Source organism: Diceros bicornis, chromosome 3 (genome assembly GCF_020826845.1).
Source record: "Diceros bicornis minor isolate mBicDic1 chromosome 3, mDicBic1.mat.cur, whole genome shotgun sequence".
Lineage (NCBI taxonomy): Eukaryota > Metazoa > Chordata > Mammalia > Perissodactyla > Rhinocerotidae > Diceros > Diceros bicornis.
In genome coordinates this window covers 88,934,153-88,945,396 of record NC_080742.1, presented here as the reverse complement: position 1 = coordinate 88,945,396, position 11,244 = coordinate 88,934,153, and the positions used below count along the sequence as shown (strand labels likewise).

Genomic DNA, 11,244 nt, shown 5'->3' with positions numbered 1-11,244 from the left:
ACAAGTTGTTTCTCTTCTCTTGATAGTCTTTGGTTACCCACTGCCTGTCACCCCTCTTCCATTTTCTCTCTCTTCACCAATCCCTCCACCCCTTTCTCCTCTTTCACTTTTTTCCCATTTCCAACTGAACTCACAAGGAGGTTAATCCAAATACAAAACTAACTGAGGGGATGTGAAAGTATTTTTTCAGCTAAGAGTCTTCTGCTCCAGCTTTCTGTAGGTGCACACACCACCCAATACTTCCCTCGCCCTCCTCTCTCCCCTCCTGCCCACACGAACTTTCCCACATCATTCAATAGGGGATAAGATACTACTCATAGCCTGCAGTAGCTCCCTATTTACCTCTATCAGAGGTTCCGCATCCCACAGGGGCCAATGACAATAGAGTCATCCACAGGGAAAGGAGGGCTCAGAGGTTACCAATAAAGAAATTACTATTAACTGAGTTTCTGGGCTTGGGAGTGAGTTTCTTGTTCACAAATCAGGAGGCCATGTGATATAACTCCTTTGCTACAGCCTTGGTGTTGATCAGTTTCCCCTCACAGGCTTTGGCTAGCCATTCTCACCTCTCCAGGCCAGCTGGAGGCTGGCTCTGCTCTCAAGCAGTCTCCGGGACTAACCGGAGACACTCTGAGTGTATCACGGACCTGCAAGTAGGGCACAGAGGCTGGTTTATTGGGTGTCACCCTGGCAGAACAGGTTGTTTTTTACCATCAGCCCTGCCTTTTCTCTCTGCCTTGCTAGAACCCCAAATCACCATTATTTATGACTACACTGTTTGCCTAGGGAGGCAACTGTGCTGTCATGATAGTTTAGATCTCATGTTATCAGCGGTGGTTCTATTAGAAACTTGCACCGTTTACCTTCCACGTATTGTCACTCAGCGGATGATTGTGGCTAAGGCTTGCAGAATCAAAAAAGGTATAATAACAAGTACAAAAGAGATACTCCCAATTTGGAAAATGGAATAAAGATAATTGGGCAGTTGCTGACCTCAATGGCCCGAGGGGCTCTCTGGAGGCGCACGTTTTGCCTCTGGCCCACAGCCTCACCGTTTTTGGTGTCATGCTTTACTCTTTTTTCTTAGTTTCTTCACATTATGAAAAATCCCCTCTTTGCTTCAGTGCATGTTAACACCTCAGGCATCCAACCCAGACAAAAAGCATCACATCGTAGTTGAGATGAGGTGTCAGAAGGGGAACCCATGTAATCTGTGGCAGTAAGAGGAGAAGGGAGGCGATTTTTCTCTTCATGCCTGAGATATATTGGGTGTTCCATAAATTGTTTTTGAATGGACTTGGGGAAATAAAATTAACATATCTCAACTTTGTTTAAAATAGTCAGTATTTGACTTTTTAAAACTTTTAATATTTTTCTTATTGTAGCAGGGGTTGCTACAGTGGGGGAAAGCCATGTTCCCAGGAGTGAGATGTGCAAGCAGGAAGCCAGCTTCGCATCCCAGGGCTGAGTTCCCTAACCCATGTGGTTAGGGGAAGCTCTCCTCTTGCCGACACTGCTGAGCAATGAGGAAGCTCCTAGACTCAGAGCTCTGCTCTGACCAAACCCTAGTTCTGAGGCCTTCAAAATACTGATGGGAAGAACAGAAGCAGGAAAATCTAACTATTCAAATCGGTTTTGCAAGAGGTGGAAACTTGTATTCACCTTCAGAGTAGACTGTTCTTTTGCAAAAATAAAGCTAAGGCCACAGAAAATGAGATATTTGTTTGAGAGTCTGTCGCTTCTAGGAAGGACATGCTGGCCTAATTGTCCCCTCAGTCAGGAAAATCATAAAAAAATGCTTGAACAAGCCAAAGCGAAGCTCTCCCACATTATTTATTGAAGACTGAATTAAGACTGAGTCATTCCAGACTCTGAAAAAATACCGATGTTGGATTATGGTATATTTGATGGGACTGCCCCATTGGCAACCATTAGAAGGTCTGGTTTCCCAAGCAAGAAATGGACGTTTTTACTGTCAGGCTTTCTGGGAAGCTGGCAGATTCTGGGACAGGAAGTGAAGACTTGAAGAGGGTTAGGATGAAAGTGATTCTCTGGTCCTCCAGATTGTTGGACCTGGACGCTTAAGTCCAAGAGACAAACTTCAGGGAACTCCAGGGTGGTGGAGAAGAAAAGTTGGCTTTTATCACCAGAATGTGCCCTGCAGAGGCAACAGTGCAGCAATCGGGGTTCTCAGACCAGGGCCTGTGGGCCTGTCAACATGTGGAGGAATCTGAGAGCACCAGGCAATATCTCTAAAGTCCTCGCCCACTTCAACCCCATATACTTCCTTGTCCTTATCTTGCTCAGTCTCTCATCACAACCAGAAGTGTGGCTTCAATCCTGCAGGGGAAAGTTTATGGTAACTTAGAGAAAAGCAGAATATGTTCATCACCAGCATATATTCTCCAGCTCCCTGGACAAATCCATCAGCAGCGGTGACAGTGAGCAGGTGCGGATTGGTGCAGCTGCCCTGGGCGTGGACCATTGCAGCAGGGGTCTCAGGTGCTCCTGACTCCTAACAGTGCTCTTCCTGTGACAAGGGCAGTCAGCCAAGCCAGGAGCCTTAAAGGGGACTGTCTCTTGATCTCCTCCCCTTGCCGAGAGGGAGTGCATAGAAGCAGACACCTGTCAGTTGCAGTGAATCTAGTGATAACTATATAAATCATTAACACTACTTTATATTTGGCCACCATGTTGCTCCTTTCAAAGTACTTGTACATCTGTATCTACTGAGCAGCACTGCCCGCAAAACAGAATTCCAGGGAAAGACTGTGGGCCACGTAAGGTAAAGCCTGGAGGTCACTTTAAAGCCTTGGGGGTCTATCATTAACGCTCTTCTTCTTCTTGTTTTGCTTTTTCTTGTGGAAATGTTCAAACATACCAAAAGTAGAAAAAATATAGTATAATGAGTCCCAGTATACCAATACCTAGCTTCAAAAATTATGGGCAGTTTTACAATCTTGTATGTGCAACTTTGTTGGGGTGGGTGCTGGGGTATTTTAAAGTAAATCACTAATAACATGTCCTTTCAGCCATGAATACTTCAGTGTAGTTAGTAAAAATCCTTAATCTATTAATTTGAAATCTATTATAAATCTATGTACTGAATAAATCATATTATAATAAATGCTTCTCTTGCCAAAGTTTCCCATTTGCTAGAACTACAGGATATTCATCAAAATAGCTGCTATAACAGAGACACACTTGTGCACTCACAAGACACAGTATTCTTCTTAGAACAGGAACAGAGTTCTAACGGGACATCCAATAATTTAGAGATTGCTGATGTACTGCCCATACTTTAAGGAGCAGATTTTTTAAAACTATGGTATAGACTCATTAGTCTGGTCTTTTCTCTATTAGCCATGGTTGGGAGAATTTATATGGGATTTGGCCATTCCCTGATTCTCTAAAATTAGAGCAGGTGATAGGTTGTCTGTGTGACCTAGTCCAAGGCCAGCCCTGCAGCCTCAGAGATGAGATTTCTTCTGTTTCTCTCTCTCACACACACACACTGCTTTAATGGGAAGAAACTAGTAGGGATGGAAAAGACTCATTCTAAGAGCTGGGTCTGTTGTGCCTCAATCTTGACATCTCTGTCTGTTCCAAGGGGTGGGCTCTGGAAGTCACTAGTAATTTGGTCAAACATCAGCCACTTCTTCATACTTCTGATCCAATTACAAGATCCCCACATTGAAATTTTACCTTCATAAAACAAAACAAAGCAAACTTTTAATGATTTTTTGAAGTATGATAAAGAAGAATTAAAGCTCTTCCACTGAAAGTAACCACCAGAAATTCTAAAGACAGAAACTGTCAAAAGTGGTTGTCTCTAAGGAGAGAGAGTGGGGCTGGGGGTTGGAGGAGAAGAAATTGCTGCTCATTATACATCCTGCATGCAATTTGATTATTTAATCGTTGCCATGGATATTTACTTATTAAAACGTTTAAAATAATGTCTAAAAATCAAGTAAATGAATATATACATATATATTTTTTAAACGGTCCATAAAGTACTTGAATCACTTTGCTCACTCCTCTTCATCTCCTGACCTCTAACCTCTGGAGGTCCCTGGGCTCAGTCCCCCAGACTTTTCTCTGTGTACACTCACTTCCTCGGAATATTGTCCAGCCCATAGCTTTAAACGCTGTCTGTAAGCTAGTGACCTCTGAATTTATATCTGCATCACAGACCCGTCTCTTGAACTTCAGATTTGCAGCAGCCCAGTCAAATCTCCCTTTGGATGTCTAATAGGCATCTCAGTCTTAACATGTACGAAACCAAACTCCTGATCTTTCCTATCAAACGCACTCTTCCTGCAATTTTTTCATTTCTTGGTAAATGAAAACATGCCAAAAATCTGTGAGTAATCATTGTCTACTCTCTTTCTCTGCAACCCTGCATCCAATCTATGAGAAATCCTTTCAGTTCTGTTATTGCCTCCCACCTGGAGGCAAGAGCCGCCACCTAAGGGCATCCCCTGCCTTCACGCAGGCCTCACTGCAGCTTATCCTCCACCCAGTGGCCAAAGGGATCCTTTTAAAGGATCCTCCAGGGCCTCCCATTTCACCCACAACCTGACTCCTGATTCCCCCTCACACATTCTGCTCTAGTCTCTTCACTGTTCCTCCAGATGCCAAAATCCTGCCTCATATTTCTCACTGACCCTATCACCTCCAGGTGTCTGCTCAAAGGTCCTTCATCAGAGAGATCTTCCCCAACAACTTCAGATAGTACCATCACTCATTTTCTGGTCCCTTACCCTGTTTCATGTTTTTTCACACTTATCACTACATCATATATTATATATTTAATGTCTCATTTTTAAAATTGTCTATCTCCCTTATCCCACCCCCCAATAGAATCTAAATTCCATGAGGACAGGGACTTAAGTCTTGTTTGATGCTCTATTTCCATTACCTGGAACAGGGCTTGTCACACAGCAGGTGCTGTGAAGCTAGCAGCATGCATATGCTGCTATGCTTTCTGTCTGTCCTCATGATGGACCCTGCAGAAGGCATGCCTTTTATGAGGTTTCAAATTTTTAATTTTCAATTGTAGTGCAAATTTCAGAGGCCCAAAAGGGAGGGATGTGTTGACTTTAAATAACTTAGTAATTTTGAATATACATCCCATTTTATTAATCCCTACACCATTTCTGTGGTATGTGATTTACTGTGCTTTCAACTTGAGTCACACCAACAAGTGCCTGCAGCACAGATGATTTGAGAGGAGTGAAGGGAAATACTAGTGCAAATGGGGCTGATGTTATAGCCAGTGTGGTTGAATGTATAAGATAAACGTTAGGAAGTTGGAAGTCTGGAACAGATCAGATACCCCAGGATATCTCTGGGCCTTGGGTCCTCTCAGTATCTGACTGTGGGACTTAAGTTCATGGGACAGAGAAGGGTGCAGATACTCCTTAGACCATTAGGAAGATTCTTTTCTTCATCTCCTCCACTCACAGACTGAATTTCACCCTGTTACACCTCAGCTTGTCCCAGAGTCTGCACTCCTGTCTGGACCACTAGGATTTGCCCTGGTCAACTAATTATGCAGATGGATCGCGGAAGCAGGGTCACCTATTCCTACCTAGCAGAGAGAATAAAATGGCTTAGTGATATAAAAATGTTGATTCGTCTTCAGTAAATATGTAATTCTTGTGCAGTCTGAATGAAAAAATCTCACTTTTCTTTGAAACTAGATAAAATGATTTTAAATTTCACATGGAAAAATAATTGTGAGAAATAGCTAAAGATTTTTTTAAAAACAAGAAGAGTAAGGAGAAAAGACTGTCTCTCCTAGAAATAAATAAATTATGTATATATAATTATTGTGGTACTAGTGTAAGAATAGATCGGTCAGTGGCAAAGAATAATAGATTAGTAAATATCAGTAATATTGTACTCTAAAGGGGAATTATAAATCAAAGGAAGTGGAAGAACTATTCAATAAGCAGTATGGCAGGTACTGGTTAACTATTCAACACAAAAAATTTGAGTCCCTTCATATCACATATCAATATAAACATTGAATAGATTAAGAGATCAAATGCAGAAAGTCAATCTATAAATAACTAGAGGAAAATAAAAGTGAATGTTGATCAAATTTCTGGGTGGGAACCAACTTTCTAAATGTCAAAGCAACATAAGAAATCACAGAAAGTTTGACTAGGTAAAATTTAGAACTTCTATATTTCATAAAGCAATTAAGCAGCATTGAAACCAGACAATAAATTGTAAATGATATTAACAAAAAGCATGCCAGACGAAAGATTAATATTCTTATTGCATAAAGAACTCATGCAAATTGATAACAAGAGCACGAAGACCCCAGAGGATCAGTGAGCAAGAGGCATCATGAACAGACAGTGCACTGAAGAGGAACCACAAAGCACCAACATATATTTTGAAATCATGATTAGACTCAGGCACAAAACAACTTAAAACAAAATGACATTTTCATCTGACAAATTGGCAAAAAAGATTTTAAATGGCAATACATAATTGGGACAAGAGTGAAATGAAACTGATGCCCTTAAACACTTGTGAATCAACAATTTGGCAATCAAGAACCTGAAAAACATGAATACATTTTAACCCAGTATTGCCACCTCTGGCTGTCTGTCATGAGTCAGCAACCTGAATGGCTGATGGTACTTGCCCTGCCTGTCACCCCTCCTTCTATATTTCATACTTTGCCTGATGGCTGCATTCCCTGCTAGTCTGTAAGCCTGATGAGGAGCGATCTCTGCTTCTTCACAGGTGTCCCAGTGCACTGCACGGGGCTTGGCATGTAATAGGTACCTAGTGTTAGCTCAGAGTGAAATTGGCCAACACTTCAGGCCCAACAAAGAAGGGACAGGCTTGATTGTCCAACAATGAGAGAGAATGCTTAAGTAAATTTTCAAACATACATACAGTGGAAACCATTAAAATCATGCATGTAAAAAGTTTCTAATGGGATGGCAAAATGTTCATAGCCTGATGTTAAGGAAAAAAGAATACAGAATTGATATATAGTATGATCAACATACAAACATAGGAAAGAAAAACATCTAAACCTATCATCTATTTTAAGATATACTATTATTTTTACATGCCACTAAGAATAAAAAATGCCCAAGATGGGGAGTCTAATATGATACCCCATATACAACTGGCAAATAAACCTCCCACACAGAGAGGGCCAGGCAGGGAAACTTCCTTGTCTCGACTTTGTCACCGGGTGGACGGAGGAAAAAACTTGCCTAAGAATTCGAACTATAAGCCGGTGTTCCCATTTCAATTCGCACTACCAGCATGGTCCAAAGAACCTCAAGCGGAGAATTTAACTCACAGCAGTCTCCAGTTGGTGGTGCCTCCAGATGGCTGACAAAGGCAAACACAAGTCTCTTCTGTGAGAACTCAACCTCAGTGCGGCCAGCAGTGAGTATGAGTCGCCATAGCAATGTTAACAAGTGAAGAATTTTGCATCCTAGAGTTGATGAAATAAGATAAGCAAAATCTTAACAGTGGTGAGATTATAGATCAAAAATACTTTTATATAATGCATTTTATATACATTATATTTTTACATAAATAATGCAGATATACTTTTTTTGAGGAAGATTGGCCCTGTGCTAACATCTGTTGCCCATCTTCCTCTTTCCTTTTTCTCCCCAAAGCCCCAGTACACAGTTGTATATCCTAGTAGTAGGTCCTTCTAGTTCTGCTATGTGGGACGCTGCCTCAGCATGGCTTGAGGAGCGGTGAGTAGGTCCACCCCCAGGATTCAAACCAGCAAACCCTGGGCCGTGGAACCAGAATGCGAGAACTTAACTGCTATGCCACCGGGACAGCCCCTTATAGATATATTTTATATAATGTACATTTTATAATGTAGATATTTAGTATTTGGGAAAGTCAAATAATTTTATTTTAAAATTTAGACATATGGGGTTCTAGGGGAACTCATTTAAAAATACAGCATTATCCTAGGGGCTCTGCGATTGCCTCTTCATTCCTTCTTGCTCTTCACACTCATTTCCCATCAGAGCTATTCTAACAGCTAACTTCAATTAGTTCCCTTCCTACCATCTTGGGAAATTCAGTAGACAGAAAAGATAAATCTGATGGTCAGGTATAGAGCCTCTTTCAGACTGTGAATGTGTGTTAAGAGGGGTTTCATCACCATCATTAACATTTGTGAGCACCTCCTCTGTACAAGATACTAGGTTAAGCCTGGCAGGAGGGGCCAGTTGTACGTAAGTATAACTCTCTACTTTAATTTGCTTAGTTGAAAAATACTTGTTGAGCATCTGTTATGCAAAGCACTAGGAATCTGAAGAAAGACATGGAGGCTGGTGAGCTAGCACACACACATAATGAAGACTGGAAAAGGCTCTAGGTTTAGGGTTCTGACATTTCAGTCTTCTGTTTATATAGCAAATTGATTTTGATTGGGATGGAGATGGTGAGTTTATTTCCTGGCGTGTAAATACAGCTTGAGGGTATTAAAATAGGGGGTGCGGGGGTGGGGGGGCGGTGGAGTCCACACAAAAGGAAGTCAGTCCCTCAGGGGAGAAAAAGTCAGACCTAAAGCTTTGGAAATAGATTAAAGATTTTCTGCAAACTCCCATTTTATATTTTAACATAACACTTTGAATGCCTCAACCCTTAGGGTAAATCTAGTGGCTAAGTAATCAGAGGAAGTGGGAATCAGAAATGGGAACGGCCATGAAAAGAATGAGAAGGAATGAGATGAGGAGAAAGACCTGTTCAGATACCCAATTCATCCAAGGTTCAGGAAGTCCAGGCAGTTTGCCTGTTCCCAGAAGAACCCAGTGGATTTATGCACTAGGTATTACCCAGGGGGCATTTATGAAGATTCGTATCCCATGTGCCAGACATGCAATCATAATATGATTTAATCTCTCTTCCCAAGGAGATAATCAACGACTGCCCAAGGCTGCTGCTTCCAGGCAAAAATCTATGATATAACAATCAAGAATCTATGTATGCAGCATTTTACCCTAAAGAATAGGGACTGCTTTCATCATTTATATATTTAGTTCAACCGCCTCCCCGCAAGGGCGAGTAAGCGACAATCCGTCATCTGTGGAGACTTAGTCACTGAAATGGATAGGGAACCCCAGGAAGGCCAGGGCCAGGGCACTATCCAGCTCATTCAAGGGCACAAGAGACTGGTTTATACACACACAACTACGCCAGGCCAGACACCAAAGTTCACAGCTTCAGGAGACCAGGCCACACCCCAAGCCCAAGCAAGGCCCTGCAGCCAGGGCTCCCCTCTTCTGCTTCACTTCCCAGCTCAGCGGTAGCACTGGCCACACACCCAGCATTATGTAATACATTTCTGTCATGGCCCATATGACCAGGGGACTTTCAAAAATAACGGTGGCGTATAAAAATTCACGGTCGTACAGTTATCCCACGGAACCCTAGGTGAGAAGGCACCTCAACCCGGGCACAGTTAGGTCCAGGTGGATGCGTGTCATGCCACCACACATTTTCTATAGCGACCACACATATGCATCCATGAAATCCCAAATCAGGCACGCAGTTCAGCGAAGCCTGTTGGGAGGACGCCTTCTCGGGCTCGCTCGGCAAGTCGGCTCCGGGGGGCGGGCAGCGGGGCGGGGCGGGGCGGCCCGGGGCAGGTGCGGAGGCGCGGCGCGAGCGCGGAGCCGGGCGGGCGGCCGGGCGAGGGGACTTCCCGCAGCCCGCCTCTGCGCCCGCCCCTCGCCGCCCGCGGCTCCTCCTCGCTTCGCCATGGCGGAGCGGGGAGACGCGGCGCCGCTGCTGCGCTGGGCCGAGGCCCCCGCCGTCTCCCCGCCGCGGGCCCCGGAGCTGCAGGCTGGAGGCCGGGGCTGGGGCAGCGGCGGGGGCGGCCGGCCGGCCGCGGAGCCGCTGAGGGGGCGGGAGCGCGAGGAGCTGGGTCCCTCCGAGGTGCTGCTGCAGCCCGGGCGCCTAGAGCTGGGCGACGTGGAGGAGGACCAAGTGGTGGCCGTGTTCGTGGTCACCTTCGATCCCCGCTCGGGTGAGAGCCGCTCGGGGACCCGGGGCGGGGAGAGGGTCGCCCTACTGGGCTTTGGGGGTGGCGGGGGAGGGGCTCGCTGCGCGCGCACCCGCACCCACACACCTGCACCCCGCCCCGCCGGCCGGCTCCCTGGGAGACGGCAGAGTGCGCCCGCCAGGTCTGGGCGCGGGACCCGCGGCTTTGTTCCCTGCGCCCTGCGACCCCCCTCTCCTTTCCGTCCCGCTGCTTCTCAGCAGATCCGCGTTCCGCGCCCGCATCCCCACAGTCGTGTTTGCGCTTCTCCAGCGATGGAGGATCCTGTGTGTAGCCACAGGCACGTCGCCTTTTGTTTTGTTTTCCTGCTTGGCTAAAAGGTTTTTTCCCTTAAGAGGAGGAACGCCCCCCAAGTGAACTCCTTCTGAAACAGACTGTCCTAGGCTTCTAGGTTCTCTGCTCCCCCGCCCTCGCTCCCCATCTCTCCCTGCACCGTAAACTTTCCAAGCGGCCAAGTTCACTTTCTCTGACAGCATTATTTTGAGGAATTAATGCGGGGAGCATTAAGGGATGAGACTGAGGGATTAAGCTGGAGACGGATTAAAGGAGAAGGCTTCTCAGGTAGGCTCTGTCTGGTATGTGTGGAGAATTAAAGGTTATCTCATATAATCTGTACCTAACCACTCAGTAAGGAAGTGTGCGTTTTAGTGGTGAGAGACTTCATGGGGGGTTCAAAAGCCAAGGGATAAATACCCGCGCTCAGAAGGCCTCAGGTGGTCTGGGAGGGCGTGGAGAGCTGCTCTGCTCTCAGTATTGGAGGAGGGAGAGCTATAGTCATGGTTCTGGGGCTTAAGAAAACCCAGGTGTGTCTTTCTGTGCGTAACTCCAGTGGGGTTGCTGGAATGTGGAGTGCCTATTAGTGAAGGAGAATATTCTGCTGCTTTCTGGAGGCCCCTTCCTGGCCTTCCAAGGATGACGGTAGAACCCATTCGGAAGAACTTGATGGCGTGGGAGGAAGAAGGGTTAGGATCCTGAGGTGGGGATTCACCTGTGGCAGAAGATGCAGTCCCAGGCTGGGTAACTTAATTTCAGTCAGGGATTATAAACCAGCAAGGCTCAGGAAGAAAAATCCACCGTTTGTGGGGAGGACACTAGGCCCCTCTGACTCTTGTCTATTCCTTGGCCCCATCCCAATGGCTTTCAGACTTTTTTGACTGACTCACCATATG

The 11,244-nt window shown here is 45.2% G+C and overlaps 1 protein-coding gene across 3 annotated transcripts in view; it reads left to right on the top strand.

The window, feature by feature from the left end:
* Positions 1 to 9,774: 9,774 nt before the first annotated feature.
* The window catches only part of DENND11 (DENN domain containing 11), a 41,498-nt gene continuing 40,028 nt past the window's right edge, over positions 9,775 to 11,244 (top strand). For 2 of the 3 annotated variants that reach the window (XM_058531617.1, XM_058531609.1), the window contains exon 1: positions 9,775 to 10,042. In XM_058531617.1, coding sequence (XP_058387600.1) covers positions 9,775 to 10,042 — 268 coding nt within the window. Of the gene's footprint in view, positions 10,043 to 10,228; positions 10,637 to 11,244 lie in introns of those variants that run through there. The other variant, XM_058531627.1, reaches the window with a different exon arrangement.